The sequence below is a fragment of the Sinohyriopsis cumingii genome, chromosome 6, assembly GCF_028554795.1.
Source record: "Sinohyriopsis cumingii isolate HCF-2022 chromosome 6, ASM2855479v2, whole genome shotgun sequence".
Lineage (NCBI taxonomy): Eukaryota > Metazoa > Mollusca > Bivalvia > Unionida > Unionidae > Sinohyriopsis > Sinohyriopsis cumingii.
Window position 1 is genome coordinate 87,930,900 of NC_142966.1, and position 18,903 is coordinate 87,949,802.

General features: G+C 34.2%; 1 protein-coding gene across 1 annotated transcript; it reads right to left on the minus strand.

The window, feature by feature from the left end:
* Positions 1-813: 813 nt before the first annotated feature.
* Positions 814-14,942, minus strand: LOC149797394 (protocadherin-1-like). Its single transcript, XM_089962169.1, has 6 exons — positions 11,927-14,942; positions 8,255-8,446; positions 6,592-6,724; positions 3,199-3,641; positions 1,594-1,744; positions 814-1,190 (listed from the first exon to the last, which is right to left on the minus strand). The coding sequence occupies exons 1-4, from the start codon at positions 14,588-14,590 to the stop codon at positions 3,247-3,249; spliced, it is 3,384 nt and encodes a 1,127-aa protein (XP_089818295.1). The 5' UTR covers positions 14,591-14,942; the 3' UTR covers positions 814-1,190; positions 1,594-1,744; positions 3,199-3,246.
* Between the last annotated feature and the right edge of the window lie 3,961 nt (positions 14,943-18,903).

Consider the following 18,903-nt stretch of genomic DNA (forward strand, 5'->3'; position numbering starts at 1 on the left):
GACGTGGAAAAAAGAACAATATAGTAGAAAACGATACAGTTAGTTGAAGAAACAACATTGCTACTGAATATCCTTCCCTATCATATTTTATTAGTTCTGTCTTTTGAAATTCCTTGTTTTGCACAACATTACATTACATCATAGCACACGACGTCTTTTTTACTCACAATACAGACACATACTCCTATAAAGAAAGTCCAAATTATGTTCCCATGTGTCTCCCCAACGAAGATTAAAACACATGGTCGGTCACAAAAAGGTATATTAGGAAATACACACACCTGGCTTGAAATTCTTCCGTATATGGTAACTTCTGATATCATCCGCACGTATTGACTTCCATATCAAATAAATGGATAAATTGATTCAGTTTTTAAAGTTAAATCCAGCACCTATTTTATTGTCATTAATTAATCCACACGATTCCTACAATCGCAACCAGGTTTACAGGCCATAACCGATACAGGTCTACTGATTTTATTTTTATCATAACTAAATTTTCAAGCATATGTAGGTACAGAGCGACAGACTATGCGTTAATATATATATATATATATATATATATATATATATATATATATATATATATATATATATATATATATATATATATATATATATATAGAGAGAGAGAGAGAGAGAGAGAGAGAGAGAGAGAGAGAGAGAGAGAGAGAGAGAATCAGACAGAGACAAACAGACAGTCAGACAGACAGAGAAGGAGACATATAAACAGAGACGGAAACAGAGAGTGAAGGTATGTACTTAAGATGAAATGTGTAAAATTAAATGGTAAGATATTAAATCACTAACAAAAAAACTTTGAAGTTTTAATAAATATAACAATAATCCTCGTAGCTGCAACAACAAGGTGTATAATGAATCTTTCTAAAATGTTTCAATCACAAAATCTCCATACATGAACAAAAGATAAGACTATTATTGAAACATGGGTATGGATATGACGGTCCTTCAACTAAGTACTGCTTAAAACAAATACAGCACAAATAAAGATTTGTGTAAAATTGTACACATTAAAGTGGCATGGTGTCCAGTTCCAAACACTTCCGTCCAGAAGATGGGATTAGATGCAAATTGGACATAATGGCCTCAGCAAAAGCCTATAGCCATCCTGAAAGGTATTTTTGCAGTCTGAAGGCATCACTCCTACCAAGAGATACTCTCCATAAGTCCTGTTGAAAATAATAATAATAATAATAACAATAATAATAATAATAATAATAATAATAATAATAATAATAATAATAATAATAATAATTGAAATAATAATAATAATGATAATAATAATAATAAAAATAATAATGAAAGTGAACCAGACAGAAGAGGGAAAAAAGGAGCAAACAACACATACTCTACTGTGTGAGAAAGGTTGATATATGCAATGTCTGGAAGTGTTGTAATCCCTTCATTTGATTATATATATCTATCTGTCTGTTTATCTATCTATCGATCTATCTATCTGTGTGCGTGTGTGTGTCTGTCTGTCTGTGTGTGTGTTCAAAACCATTTAGTGGATTATTAAAAGTGTAGGAGAAGATAACATCCCTTTTATTTAGCTAATTAAAGAATCTGTACCTGCCATCTGAGCATGAATTCTTTTCTATATTTGATGCATGTGGTGGAAAACGATGCTGCAGTCCTGGGTAGAATCTAGGCAGTGTATCTTTGACATCTACCATTGGAATTCAAGGACAATATATTATAATTTAAGATAATGTATCAGTGTCTGAAAAAAAAAGAGATGACATCATAATTATCGTCATTATTATTATTATTATTATTATTATTATTATTATTATTCTTGTTGTTGTTGATCTTTCAAAATGGTAATTTGTGATAGCATAGATAAAGCGCAAACGCAGAAATTAACAGATAAACCGTATGAACTTCATTATAGACACAAAGAAATAAATTAATTAGGTACTCAATGTAGTAGTTACAAAACGAACTTCATTACAAATAAATAAATGCACTGTATGAATTTTTTTAGAGATAAAGAAATAAATGCACTATATAAATTTCATTAGAGACACAAAGATATAAATGCACTGTTCGAACTCCGACCGAGTCATACAAAATAATTATAAAAACTATACAAACAGCTGCCTCGCTTGGCGCTCAGCAATAAAAGGGGTTAGTGCTAGGACTAGTCGGCATGGTGTCAGGATGCTGCGACTGGGTTGGACATGATGCTACATGTCTGCGGCATTATGTCCGAGTGCTAGACGTCACTATAAACTGTCACACTGCAGACATCGTAGCGATATTACGAAAAAAAATTAAACCTACGTTCAAAATCCAAATCACACTCACACACGCACACTATTCATAAAATAGGATTGATAATTTTTTTATCAACCTATAACATACATACACATACACACACACACACATACATACATACATACATACAGACAGACATGCACACACACACACACACACACACATATATATATATATACATACATACATACAGACATACACACACACATATATATACATACATACATACATACATACAGACATACACACACACACATACATACATACATACAGACAGACATACACACACATATATATACATACATACATACAGACAGACATACACACACACATACATACATACATACATACATACATACATACATACATACATACATACATACACACATACATACATACATACATACATACATACATACATACATACATACACACATACATACATACATACATACACACACACACATACATACATACATACATACATACATACATACATACATACATACATACATACATACATACATACATACATACATACATACATACATACATACATACATATATACATCCACACATATATGAGACCATTGCCATACTATGTTCTAGAATGGAATGTTCTACTGAAAAATGAACTTACTCGTTAACAAGGTCAGATTTTGAACTCAAATTCAACTAAACCTCTTGTTTACTTCTTAGAATCATGACAACAATTCCACAACCCTCAATTACGAACAAAATGTAAGCACAATGAATAGATATACATAAAATAATTATACCAACAATTTAAAAATATTTTAAGAGAATCAATCTGAATGTTTAACTTAAATATGATAGGCGCAATGAATATTTTTTCGATCAAGACATTCTAGAACTCTAGTTTTGGTGGAGGCTTACCTTAACAGGGAATATGATCACTTAATTTCAGACTTGTTTTCATGATGGCTACACTAGGCTTCCTCTTAATCTATCTGCCCGATTGTCGTAATAAACTTCTTCAAGGTCAATGGTGTAACTACCGGAAGTAGTCGTGGACAAATCGTCATCTACCTCTTCCTGTGTCACAATACTGTGATTCATAATATCTTCAGGCTTAGAAGAATTACTGACATTATTTTTGTGATTGTTTAATCTGTCTTTATCAAAAGTGGTTTGTCTTTGTCTGTAGGGTCCTCTCTTGGTGAAATCTGAGTAATTCATGGAGTTAGAAAGATTGTAGCTATTATTTAGGACCTCAGATCCGGAAATGTCGAGCTGGTTTATCGTATTTGCTGAACTTCTCTGGTATCTACCGTGTCTTTGATATAAGGTTCCCGGCTTTATTAATGAATTAATATTCTCTGAAATTAATCGAGTAAATGCCATTTTAAATCATCGTTCATGTCTTCAGTTAATTAAGTATGCAGTATTGAAAGATATGCATTATTTTCTATGATAAATTTAGACTCGACACTGTTGCAGTTAGGCATACAAATTCATCGAAAATATCGTATATCTGATATTTTACAAAGCATCGATTAACTAACAATTTGAATCGAAGAATTTCACAATCGCCAATGATGCAAGGAAACGAGGATTATCGCATGATGCGTTGATGCAATGCGCGGCTTATGGAGTCTGCCTCGTGCATGTATACTAAAGATGTTATTGTCCATGAATTATCGTTGATTTTAAAATAACCCATCTCCGAAAAAAAACTTGTAACTTAAAATTTAAGTAATCAAGTTTTGGATAAATAACGTCACATAGCTATTGATAGTATACCTTAATTCTCGTCTCATGGTCAACAATTCACTCGAGTAAGTGAGTTATATATATGGCTCATGTAACCAGACCAAGTTGGGTTATATATATATATATATATATATATATTATATATATATATATATATATATATATATATATATATATATGTATATATATGTATATATATGTATATATATATATGTATATATATATATATATGTATATATATATATATATATATATATATATATATATATATATATATATGTATATATATGTATATATATGTATATATATATATATGTATATATATATATATATATATATATATATATATATATATATATATATATATATATATATATATATATATATATATATATATATATATATATATATATATATATATATAATAGTAAGCCAGTTTTATAAAATCTAATTCCTTTTAAATACCTTTTAAGTAACAGTTATCATATGTAGCGAATAAATTAGATTTTCCATGAATCTTTAAAGGAAGAATACAATAAATAATATGGAATAAAGATGGGATGACGGAATTTATTGTTTTTGAAAGGAAAAGTGAGTGCCACTAATAAAATATCAGAAACAGAGTGATTATCACCTTCGTGACAGGCAAAATTTTGCATATTCCTGGTATTGATGCACCCCTTGTTTGATTGTCAAAGCAACGTTATGATATGCATAATAAAAACAACGTAAATATATATATATATATATATATATATATATATATATATATATATATATATATATATATATATATATATATATATATATATATATTGATTGCAAAATAAAAGTTTGACTCCATGAGGCATATAAATAGATAATCATTTCAAGTTGTATTCATTCCAATATAATCAATGTATAAAATTGTATATCCATGTTGTCTGCATCGTACTGCTGTCAGACTATTGTTTTAAACACTCAGTCCCGTTATCAATACCCTCCCAGCACAGGATACCACTTAACTAGTGATGGTGGAAAGGGTCTATTTATAAGGACAAGTGTCTTTGAATTGCCAAATGTTGTACATATGTCCTTGAATATTAACTCGCTCGAGTTAGATATCAATATGTACAGTAATGATAGTTATTATATGCTCATTGTTTTCTCCGTTAACTTTACATTGTCAGACTCGTACTTCATATTGAACTCACGTGAATAAAGGAACAACTTTCTGTTTGTAAACAAACGCACGCACTTTTGATATATTTACTTTGTCTGTGGATGAAGTAAACCAACTGTTTGAGCCATTTGAAAGTAGAGATGCAAATGATGACAAAATAAGGATGACAAAAATATATTTACAGTTTTACATCCTGAATTTTCTCAAAATGCACTTTCTTAGTTCTGCAAATCCGAGTTACATGAGCCATGTCATGGGTTCTCAAACTTGATTACACATTTCAAAATTGTACCGTAATTTCAACTATATTCCAAGTGCAATTACATCCGCCTTACTGCACTCAAATATAATAAACATTATATTCACTAGCGTCTTTTTTTAATTGCAATTGAAAGACTTCATATTTTTCCAACATTATGATTTCAAACATTTATTGACAGAACAGAAAACACTTGCAGATGTCAACACGCTGCTTCGTCACCTCTAAAATTCGTTGTACTTCATGTAGTTTGACACAGATAAATCCAGTCCATAATCACGGAATTGCATAGAAACGACAAAAATACCAAAAGTTATTCATTCCAGATCAAATGACAGTGCAAGGCGCTTTCATTCGCAGTATGACTCCAAATTTAAATTTTAAGTAAACCAAAACGTCATTTTCTTTCGAAAGTTATGTCTAGCGACCGACTAAATTCAAATTTATCTGGGCGGAGTTATTTGCGCATTAATAATGATGTTGTTGTGTAATGATGAATCTGCGCTTGCGTATTTTGTTTGGAATGCGGCATACATTCGGTTACTTTGTTTCTTGTAGTGTATTTTTGTTTATATAATTAAGCCTATGGTAGAATAAGAAAATGAGCATATAATAAATAGGTTACTGCATTTCTATGGGAAAATATGAACTCGTTTTGTCGGATAGATATACTTCACTCCCAAGGTCGTGCAGTATTTCCATCCGAAAAACTCGTTCATATTTTCCTATACCAATGAAAAAGTACCAGTATTTAAAATGTATTTTGTCTGTTATTTGTTCAAATAAATGTTGTATTTTATAAATATCGCTTGATTTTAAAAATTATAAATACTTTTTTCAATGACAGTAGATAACATAAATTATGACTAACTGATGATTTGGTAATATTTAAAAAAAAAAAAATTTGTACTTGTTAGAGCCAGAATTCTGTACGGAAAAGAATTTTCAGTCTGAATTCGAATTAACTCTCATAAATCAAGGAATAACACTTTTTATAAATAAACAGTTCTTTAGTTCTGTAGTATTTCTAACGATGTCTAAAAGAATGCCACTTGTACATCACCATCTTAACAATTGTTATGATTACTAACATACTATCTTAACAATAGATATCATTATTATCACCACTACTTACCAAAATCATGCGCATGCAACAGTGTTGGGCTGTATACATCCAAGTCACTTCCGCCCCTACCACTGTCACTTTGAATGGTTTCTCCTGATGTCTGACTGTCGTTGTCTTCATAACTATATTTAACAACCTTTGTCTGAAGAAAAAAAAATATTGCTGTGCTTTACATTTAGGATACTCTTTGCACCAGTAGAGTATTATGTATTTATGTTTGCATAGTAACACATCATCATAACCTTGGCTTTATAGACCTAAGTTTAGGTGTCAAGGCATACAAAACAAAGACAAAGGCAAAAAAATTGTAAAACCCGTAAAATACAACATTTATTTGAACAAATAACAGACAAAATACATTTTAAATACTGGTACTTTTTCAAAACTCCATACTGTAGTATCGTCACGGGACGCATCTCTCAGCATAACGGTTGGCACATTTGGACTCCTCTTACGAGGCGCCAGTAGTAGTAGTAGTAGTAGTAGTAGTAGTAGTACTAGTAGTAGTGAATGTTGTTGTTATAAGCGGTATATAACTTGCTATCTCAGAGTTTATGAAACGGACGTTTTATCGACTACTAGTTGATAATATTAGTCACAGCAGTAACAGTAGGAACCATCAAGGTACCACAGTAGTAGCTATGGGCGCCCGCAGTATATGTTGCAGGGTGTGTGTGGTTAGTCAGTCACGGCCGGCCCGGAACGGTGGTATTAGTATAGTAAACAGTCTGAAACTAAAGCATACATTTACTAAACGTTTTAAACAGAATATTGTCACATAATCTCAGCTTCACTGCACCATTAAACTTGTCGGAACACACACACACACACACATATACACACAGATATATATATATATATATATATATATATATATATATATATATATATATATATATATATATATATATATATATATATATATATATGGTTTCCAGGGGTCACGTGACATCCCTCTTGACCTATGCTGCGGGTGCCCATGGTTGTATCCATCACCATGTGAGAAACAGTAGATGCAGAGTGGAAGTGATAAACCGGTAAATTATAGCACGCAGAGTGGAAGTGAGAAGCAGGTAAAGTATTGCACACAGAGTGGAAGTGATAAACAGTTGAAAATATAGCAGGCAAAATGGAAGAGAGAAAGAGGTTAAGTATAGAACGCATAATATAAGTGCTAAACGGGTAAAGTATGGCAGGCAGAGTTGAAGAGAGAAACAAGTAAAGTATAGCACGAAGAATGGAAGTGAGAAGCAGGTGAAGTATAGCACGCAGCGTGGAAGTGAGAAACAAGTAAAGTGGAACTGAAGGAGGATTGTTATTGTTGTTGTTGCTATAGGGTTTAACTCAATGTTTCAAGCACACGATATGCTATACATGGCGGCCAGTATTAATGGTGGAGGAAAAACCCGGGAAAACCCCGAAAAGAGCCACCGACCCACGAGAAGCTACTGGCAACTTTCTCACATACCCACATTGGCCGAATCCGAGACTCGAACCCACGCAGAGAGAGGTGAGATGGCAGTGATCCGTAACGGAGAGCGCTTTAGACCACTCGGCCCCTCGGGGCCCCGAACTGAAGGAGGAAGAGGAGTAGATAGTGAACAGTTTTAAACTAGCGGATAAACGTAAAATTGCAATTTAAAATTATGAAATTAAAATTGTATTAACATACCTGAAAATATGGCAACAGTTCCTTTTGGGACTGAAGTGTTGTAATCTGCACGGATGTAGCAGTTACCACGGTATCTTGGACTCGCTGTGGTGTTGATTTTGGTGAGGAACTTGTGATGCCAATAGACAGCTCTATGGCAGGAAGATGCTGATCAGAATCAAGATAAACAAAGGAGTACCTCGACGTTGATGACTAGATGCAAAAGGAAATAATATATTTCACATCAAAATGTATTTTACTTTAGAATTGCAATTTTATTCTTAAACATTATTACAAGCACTTACCAATAGTGGAATAATTAGAACGAATGTTTACCATGATTATTAACAGAGAAAACTACAAACCTAAATATCAGATCATTATGAGATGTTTCCATTCTATATGTGATGAAGACGAAGTCTTTTCTATTGCATATGTGATGAAGACGAGTCTTTTCTATTGCATATGTGATGAAGACGAGTCTTTTCAATTGCATATGGGATGAAGACGAGTCTTTTCTATTGCATATGTGATGAAGACGAGTCTTTTCTATTGCATATGTGATGAAGACGAGTCTTTTCAATTGCATATGGGATGAAGACGAGTCTTTTCTATTGCATATGTGATGAAGACGAGTCTTTTCTATTGCATATGTGATGAAGACGAGTCTTTTCAATTGCATATGGGATGAAGACGAGTCTTTTCTATTGCATATGTGATGAAGACGAGTCTTTTCTATTGCATATGTGATGAAGACGAGTCTTTTCAATTGCATATGGGATGAAGACGTGTCTTTTCTATTGCATATGTGATGAAGACGAGTCTTTTCTATTACATATGGGATGAAGACGTGTCTTTTCTATTGCATATGTGATGAAGACGAGTCTTTTCTATTGCATATGTGATGAAGACGAGTCTTTTCTATTGCATATGTGATGAAGACGAGTCTTTTCAATTGCATATGGGATGAAGACGAGTCTTTTCTATTGCATATGTGATGAAGACGAGTCTTTTTTATTGCATATGTGATCAAGACTATGCATTTAAATCAGACGATATTAACGATTGCGATACCCCTGACAACTTTTGTTTAAGGTTTATATCGTATGGTCAATATGATGAGATAATTCCGATACAAAGTTTAAACATAACGTAAAGTTCATTGATTAAAACACGCATACAAAAACTCCACAAACAAAAGATGAAATGATACCTAACAAGCACCTTGTATATTCACCAGAGGATCAATGAAATATAAATTAATTATATTTTCGAACCGCGCAGAAATTGAAAAGAAAAGAATCATTAAACATTAGTAGGGAATGCTATAGTTAGCTTAGTCTGAAGAATAAAGGCATTTTTCACAAACGTTTTCTACTTTTAAAATCTCAAAGACAAATACACCCAAGATAATATGAAAGAGCTTTCGTTATCCGCAGATGGGGATACATCAATTTACTACAGGTTTATGGGGTCGATTATCAAGGACATTCAGTACAAGTTTTAAAACATTTGTGAGTCTTAATTCAGTGTCTTTAAAGTGTATTTTGGAAAATGATTTATCGGGAGCTTTGATGGAAGTAATGATTATTATTGATTATGGTCTAGTTCGTCTTATGGTACAAATATGGACTATCAACTATATTATATACCCAAGTTTTATTTATGCAGAAATTATCTAGTTGTTTGCTTGGTTTTTAAAAAAAGTGATAGATATTATTGACTCGTAGATAAATATATCACGCATTTTTCAACCATCAAATAAAAGACATTTTGTATCAAGAAGACCGTCTTTAAAACATCTCTAATTATCCATTTTTACCAGTAATTGCATTACTTCTAATTACCCATACTTGACCAGAAATTGTATTCCCTCTAATTAGCCATACTTGACCAGAAATTGTATGCCCGCTAATTAGCCACACTTGACCAATAGAACGTAAATGCGGTAAGGTAGAAAATGCTAAGTGCAAGATAGTGGCTTTCAATGGTGCCGCCAGTCATGACAGATAGGAATTTCTTTTTTTTCTATTGGATTTCATAACGAGAAAGTTGATTCGTAAATTACTTCTAAACCTTAGTCTTTTTTCTTCCAAAGCAGTAAGGTATTTAGAACATTTCAAACTGCATCACAGGGAAGGCTACATTATAAATGATTCATGTGAGATCTTTTTCATATAATTGACATAAGCATATTTCAGGTTAAGTTTCAAGTTTAGATCACTTCATGGATGGGTTTTTAATGCAACAATTATATTCGGAAGCTTGCCTAAATACACAATTCGACAAAAAATAACCACAAATGCACATAAACCACTCCTTCTCCACCAAGTAAGGATACAAGCAAACTGTTTCACCCGTACCCGTTCGTAAATAACTAGACAGTCGAAGATGTACTAAGTAATATAAATTTATTTACATTGTTTTTTTCTTCGTGTCACCCAAATAAGCTAATTGTAGACAAATTCAATAACTCGAAGAGAAAATTCATAGCACGGCCACTCAAATTTTACTAAATTGGGAAACTTATTAGACTTCAATAGCAGAAAATATTATTTATTTATTTATTATTTATTTATTTCCTATTTTTCGTTACTTAATATTAAACGCATAAGGGCATTGGTTTCTTTTCTTTCATCTCTGTCACATTTGAACTGCTGGTTAAGAACTTAAACGACTTAAATAAGAAAAATCCCTGTACTTTGCACAGCTATTATCATTTGCTGATTTTGAGATGAACAAATATCCTCTGTGATAAAAAATATTTTGCTAGAATATAAAGAATTTTGCGTAAACTGCATCCTGCTTTGATGAAGAACAAATTATTAAAAGAAAAACATACGAACATTTAAAAAAAATAAAAACATAAAAGGTTTCATGATAATGAAATGCTGTTAATGTGATGTACCTGAATCAAATATGAACAATAATAAACTGAAAAGTGTTTGAACTACGTTAAATATTTTAAGGCAATTTAATTTTAATTTATAGTAGATCCCGTGCTTTCGTTTACATATTTGAAGTTACAATCCTACCATACAATCCTGTTTGAAAATGAATGTCAGAATTATTTTATTATGCTCCAAGTTTATGCCGTGGACGTATTCGACTTTTCGAGCACGTTTTCAAAATTGTAAATAGCGTTCGTGAGACGAAAGGAATTTTGGGAGGTGGCAGCTTTGGTTTTTTTGTTGGGTTTTTTCTTTTCTTTTTTCGAAGCATTTAACTCGGAATATGGGCGTGGTTCTTGAGCTGAAAGTTTCTATCCAGGATTCTAATTAAACGTGTCAAATATTTTATCATTTCAATTTGATAATGTATTAAATTATTAACGTAATTTCCCACTTCAATCTGTCAGAGCTATGTTTTGCATTGACTTCTGCAGGCTGTATTTAACTTATAACTCGCCATAAATTAATATTGTTTCTTTTGACAAACTCCTAAAGTTAACACTTTCCGATAGGCGTGATCAACTTTCTGCGATGCATATTTGCTTTTAATTTGTGTTTCTGCTGTTTGAATACGACTCCTAGTCTACTATTTAAAAATATATTTGTCCCCAAAGGTGTCAAGTGGTGCGACTCATAGTGGGACCTATTATCAACCATCAGTGTCCATTATATATTGAACTTAAAAATCAATATTTTGAGAGGAAATTAAAAATCTTTTCACAAATATGCAAAACGATCTCACCTTCTGAGTCTCTTTTTTATCCGGTACGAAACAACTGTTGGTTGTATTATTATGGTCATGGATGATAGGTTGGCCTCCACTCAAGGTCTTCTCGTTCGAAATCTCATTATGGAGATCAGATATTTGAAGATCTGCAGATCGAAACTTTCTGGGCTTAGCATCCTTCTCCCATAACCCAGAGTCAGCAACATGATCGGTGTTGCTCTTTCGTCCATGTCTTTTTATTAAGCATATTGTTAGCATTATTATGAACATGAGAATGAGAGTTATACATCCTACGGATACAGCGATAAACAAATGTTCTCCCCTCGATCCGGTGACTTTCTGTGAACCCCCAGAAAATGTAATCATTACATTCAAAATTTCGGTTGCAAACTTTGATGGCTGTCCTCGATCAGCAATTCTGATTTGCAAGTAATAGCTCGTTTTATCAGCCAACGTAAGCTCACGAAGAAGAAAAATTTCTCCACTGTCCTCCTTGACTATGAAAAGATCTGTCACATTTGTAGTGACCAAAGAGTACAACATCTGTCCATTTGGTCCGTCATCGAGGTCGTAGGCTTTAATTTGAGACACAAATGCCCAAGGGCTGCTAGGGTAAGGTAGAACAACGGTGTTGTTACTGACACTCGGGAAAAGAAAAATCGGCGAATTGTCATTCATATCTGCTATAGTAACAGCAATGGAGCAAGTTGAACTCCTTGAAGGCACCCCATGGTCGAATGCAATTACAACGAAGTTGTGTCTACTTTCAATTTCTCTGTCTAACTTCTCTGTAGTTTTCACTACACCGAAAGAATCAATTGTAAATGGAAAGTGCCCATCAATAATAAGACTGATTTCTCCATTCGTCCCGATGTCTTGGTCAGTTACAGTAATTTGGCCAATGATTGTGTCGATTGGTAGGTTTTCTGCGACATTTAATTGGTAAACCTTCTCTGTAAAGTAAGGGTCGTTGTCATTAGTGTCTTGTACGTTTATCACAATTGTAGCTGTGGAGGTAAAGGCAGGAATACCTCTATCGATAGCAAAAACATTGAATGTAATTCTGCTTTCAGTTTCCCTGTCGAAAACTGACGAAGTCCAGATGTTACCGTCCGAATCGAAGTAAATATTGTAACCGCTTGGGCCGACAGTATAATGCACATCACCATTTATACCGACATCTGCATCTGTGGCCGAAACGTGTATCAACTTGTATTCACCTGCTATATTTTCGTTTATATCGACGATATAGATTTCTTGATTAAATATTGGCCTATTGTCGTTTTCATCTTTAACTTGAACAATAAACGAGGTCGATGAATTTAGTGGAGGAGTTCCTTTATCCGTACAGAAAAATGTAACGTTGAGAAATGCCGCCTTCTCACGGTCGAGCACTGTCTTCACGATAACTTTGTATTCATTGACGTCAATGGATTGCAATTCAAATACATCATTTGCGATGTTGCATTCAATGACAGCATTAATACCTGTATCCTTATCATGTACTTCAATGTAAGCAACTGCTGTGCCTTCCACAGCATATTCAGAGATGATAGCTGCACCGTGATCCCCCAGAAAGTTTATGTTAATATCGGGTGGATTGTTGTTGAAGTCTATGACGTTAATTTGAACAACAGCCTGTGAAAAAAGTGGTTGCACGCCTTTATCGCTGGCTTCCACGATCACCTCATATTTAGTTTCAGGAGTGTCGAAAACAATTGGCCCTTTTAGCCTTAGTTCTCCGCTGTTTTCGTCAACACCGAATAATTCCTCAAGCTCTGGGAAGTTTTTTACTTGATGATGGCTTAAACGATAGATGACTTCTCCATTTTGTCCCATATCTGAATCTATTGCTTCGAGTTTCACCAGAAGTGTGCCTATCGTGGCGTTCTCTTCCACTGTGATGTTGTACACAGACTCAGTGAAATGTGGAGCGTTATCATTGACGTCAGTAATGACTATATTGACGGTGAGATTGGCAGACAATGGCGGCATGCCACCATCTTCTGCCACAACAGTCAACGTGTACGAATCATCAATCTCCCGGTCCAGCTCACGACGCACGACGATTTTTGCCAGTGATGTACCATCCACATAATTTTGGAAATACGCCTGAAAGGGGGAGGTGATTGGAATGATGTAATACTTTTTTATCGAAAAGTTGCCACTGTCGATATCTATTGCTCCTATTAGGGGCACTGATGACCCTAAAGGTGTAGATTCTGATAATTCAAGGTCAATACCTTCTTTAGGAAACCTTGGACTGTTGTCATTAATATCCTCAATTTCGATAGATACGTCAAACTTTCGAAAGTATGCGTTGATAATTGACTGTGCCGCGACTTTAATTTTCAGAACACATTTTAAAGAAAAGGTGCAGTCCGCTAGACTCTCCCTGTCGATGACACTAGCTGTGTACAGTGATCCAGTCTTATTGTCTACTTTGAAGTAGGAGTATGAACTTATAGAAACCTCCTTTAATATGTTATACCTAATTTGGTCAAACACATCCTTCGAAACTGTAGATCTCAAGTCAGAATCATTTGCAATATTTCCTACGAATGTATTCGAAATCCTTTCCTCCGAAATTTTGTACGCAAGATCCTGACCGGAGATGTCGCTGCACCATGCAAGCAGAAAAAAGAATGTAGTCTGCATAGCTATTTGACTAGATTTCATTTTTCATGCTCATCAGTCCACTTTCACTGTTTTCGTCAAAAGTCTAAGTGCCAGATAGGAAATATCGCATGTAGTTTTATTTAACACACATGTATTGCCCGAATACTTTTCCTTTTTAGTAGAAAATACAGTCACTAAATATTGATAGTACGGGTCTGGAAATAACAATATATCTCCCTGATGAAATCCTAGTTGAATAATAAGCCTTTTGCTTGCTTTTACTTTTGAGTCCAAATGAAAATAATAGACCTTGGAGTAACGAATTAGCCCGATAATATAAACTATAGAAAGTGGAATGAGCTCTTGTTCTGTCTCATTTACATTATGTTACTTCCTGAGTCCGTTATGTCAGCAAAACATTTTCAGCGAAATGACACCTTTATTGTCTTCGTGGTTTCTATTGCAGCCTTAAATCTCAGTGACTATATTGTTTGAAAACTGTCCAATGTTGACTTTGGAGCTTGATACCGTAGCCACGCCTCCTCGAGGCTTGATTGAGCTGGATACTCATACATTAGCCACGTCTCAGGTAAAGTCCTCCAATCAAACTCGTCCATTATTGGGTATACTGATTTCTTGACCTACTGAAGCGTAAACAATAACTCAGATTTACCTCTGTAAGTAATAATTATTTGTACCCTGAGTCGAGTGCCTTCGAATATTCTTTCTGCTGTCACGAGACACTTTTATAATCTAATTCAAAGATTTGCCGATAAGCATTGCACGGCTAAAGAGAAACTATCAACAATTATCGTCAAATAATAGTGCTTGATGCATTTGATAGAAGATCTATAATCGTGATAAAAAGAAGCAAAATTTAATCGCTGGCAGGTAAAGCCAATATTAAAATTATTTCCGATGACTATTTAATCAACAATATGTTTCGTTGATTTACTCGATTCTATTTTATTTAATACATTTACTTTCAGTGGTTATTAATATAAACAATTTTGGTTAATTTTCGGATTAAGTTTTAGAGTGAGTGAAAGCAACAAGCGTTAACTCAACCACCAACCTTTCGCATGTCCATGTAAAACGAAATAGTTGGAATGTTTTGAAAGCCCTACTTTGCAAATATAAGAGAACGTATCATAACAATATAAGGTAACAGCTTTAGTTTTACTTATATAAAGGTGTCGTCATAGAAGTATAAGTATGCTTAAGTAAAAATTCAAAAGCGTTCCTGAAATAATTCAAAAATAAAAGAAAGAAGTTCGATTACACTTTTATCTGTATTCAGTTAATTTGATAAACCCACGTGATTGTGCCATGTCCTGGCTTGACTTTGTCTAAGCTTTCCTGATAGAAATCCAGTCTCTAACAGTGGAATAACAATCCAAACTTTGTTCACAGAAAATCGTTAAGAATATATTAAGCGCATCTAAAGAACTGGTCCATTAAGGTGAGGGAATACTAGTCAATATGTAAAATAGAAAGTACAGCTGAACCTGAAGAATTATAATTATTTTAATCTCCTGTTGTAATGTATGTGTATTTGCAACAAAGAATCAATTATATTCTTTAACTCATCAAAGTAACTGGAAATATCCAGTTTTCGGACGACCTTATTAGTAGTATTAGTAGTTGCATAAACGTGGCCACTGTTTGTATCTAAAGGTCCAAAGCATAGTCTGTGTCAGTATCTGTTTGTGACATTCCTGAAATGGTTCTTTTCATTTTCTAAATCAAACCAATTAACCGCCTTAATAAATCCAACAATAGTTTCACTTTCTAAAAGATGACAAAGATACATGTGTTTATCGCCCTTTAAGTCACTCATACGCCTATTTTCTTTGCAAGATTGACTCCAGCTCAAACGCAAATACAGCAAACTGAGGCCAAGATTACTGTTTTTCTGCTGATTTATTACGTCACGTGATCGACTGCTCAATAATGTTTGGGTTAATAAATCTCCATTACAATCCGTTCGTGTAAACAATCCGATGAACCTGTGAACGGGGGGGGGGGGGGAGAGGGGTTTACAATTTACAGTTTAAAAGAAAAATGCGGAAATGTAAACATAACAATAATTTGCTTTAAATAACTCATATCTGCTCTTTAGACATTCTTTTCAAGTCAGATATATATTTTATAGTGCGACCAGACATTAAATATTCCAAATATCTATCAGCAAGGGGTGGGGTACAATTAGAGGCGATCTCCGAGCAAAGGAGAACTTTCAACATATTATATAGTTAGATTTATGTAACGATTGTAATCACTGATAATTACTTTTCGAAATACGTCAGAACTCTGGTCTGTGGATGATTTTAACGGCATATTATCACATGTGTGATATTACATATTTTAAAAAAGAAAAAAAAAAACCAAAACAACAACAATATAGTACAAGTTTCATAGGGGACCCGGATCGCCGAGTGGACTAACACTTGCCATTACTGATCACTGCCAACTCATCTGTCCGCGTGGGTGTTAGTTTTGGTCTAGGCCAACGTAGGTATGTCAGAAAGCTTGCCAGTAGTTTTGCTTGTGTTGGTGGTTCCTGCTGGGGTTCTTCTTCCGCCAGGTATAGCGATCTTGCCCGGAGAAACAACATTAAACCCCAAACAACAGCAATAAGTACAGTTTCAAAGGTATTACTGTCTGTATGTTCATAACACACTTGATCTGCGGACTTTACTTGGTTCCTCATACTGTTAAAAGTTAATTGCACCTGCAATACATTTCTTGCTAACGTTCTTATACAAAGGTTTGGATTTATGTACCGGCGAAGCAGGCCAGACATAACATGCACACATTTCATATGGGTTCAGTGTTAGCACATGTCTTCAAAATGTTATAAATTATAAGCACAGAAAAATGAAAACTATTTAAATTGAAATGCTTTTATAAATGGGGAAACATGGTAAAAAAATTCAGTTAAATCCAAATATACTCGCGTCTCCGCTTGCTCTGAATTACCAATAGTATACTTGCATTTCCTTTCGTTGACTGTGTTGTTGGTTCCTTATGTTCTTTTGACGTCATCTTATACTTTATTTTCAGGTGTGAGGTTGGTTCCTTTACAGTTGTGAGAATAATAGCATGGTCAGTCAGGGTTTGGCCAGAAAGGCCATTGGCCATAAAAACCGATCGGGATTTTATGTTGATTAATCATACTTACGACGTGCTGATTTGAGATAGCTAACACACAAGGAGGTACTAATCTGGACAAAAGGTTGCCTGTCAAGTAAACAGTCAAGTCATTCCATCGATATACACTGCAATGTGTCCAAGTCTGTAGACGCATTTTGTATAATGTTATTGTTGCCTCTTATGTTTCCATATGTAAACATGGTCTATAAATATATCTCTATAAATAAATGTTACATAAAAGAGAAATGCTATCAATGATTATACCGATCTTGGAACTAGTTTGATGTAATATAGCTGGAATAACATGAAAGTCCGTGTTAGCTTCTTTTTATTTTTTAAGCAGTGGGCAAAAAATATATAGTGTAATATGGAAGATGTCGAAAAAAGGAATATCCTCATTTGTATCGAAAGACGAACAATAGAATGTTTTATTTATTTTTAATAATATTTTTTCCAAAATCATGTGTCTTTAATAATTATCAAATAATGTCAAATACTGGAGAGAGAGAGAGAGAGAGAGAGAGAGAGAGAGAGAGAGAGAGAGAGAGAGAGAGAGAGAGAGAGAGAGAGAGAAAGAGAGAGAGAGAGAGAAACTTATTTGAAACCAAGGATTTTAAAATATAACTGCGATATTTATCTGTATTCCATATGTGGAAGACTTTAATGAAATGCCATGTATGTGGTCAAATTGTAAAAATGAATTCAGCCAAGGGTTATTAGATTTGACATGCATCCAGCTAGGGTCAAATGATACGCTGGGCCATACTTACCTTGGCAGGGGCGGATTAAGGCTCACTGGTGCCCTAAGCTCTGACAAATCTTGGTGCCCCCCTCCTTTCCACGTACACCTGGGAAGATAACCCTAGGATGCACCATGATCAAGAAACAGAACATTATGATCAATTTGCACTAGTTTTATCAATTTTTTTTTACAAATCTTCATTCGTTTTTTTTTTCTTTTCACCCTTTTCTCAACTTTGTGGTGCCCCCTTTGGCCCTGGTGCCCTAAGCACGTGCTTAGTCTGCTTAATGGTTAATACGCCCCTGGACCTTGGATCATACTGATCAGCACAGATTTTGTTGTTGTTGAGTTTAACGCCATTTTTCAGCACACGATAGGCTATACATGGTGGCCAGTATTAATGGTGGAGGAAGAACCCGGGGAAATCCCGGAAAGAACCACCGACCCACGAGAAGCTACTGGCAAGCCTTCTCAC

Excerpts from the sequence above, each read along its gene's own strand:
- LOC149797394 (XM_089962169.1), bottom strand. The coding sequence starts at position 14,590 with ATGAAATCTAGTCAAATAGCTATGCAGACTACATTCTTTTTTCTGCTT. Across the intron at positions 8,447-11,926 it reads ATAAAAAAGAGACTCAGAAG|TCATCAACGTCGAGGTACTC; the intron begins GTGAGATCGTTT and ends TTTTGCATCTAG. Across the intron at positions 3,642-6,591 it reads GTTGCATGCGCATGATTTTG|AGAATATTAATTCATTAATA; the intron begins GTAAGTAGTGGT and ends GATTAATTTCAG.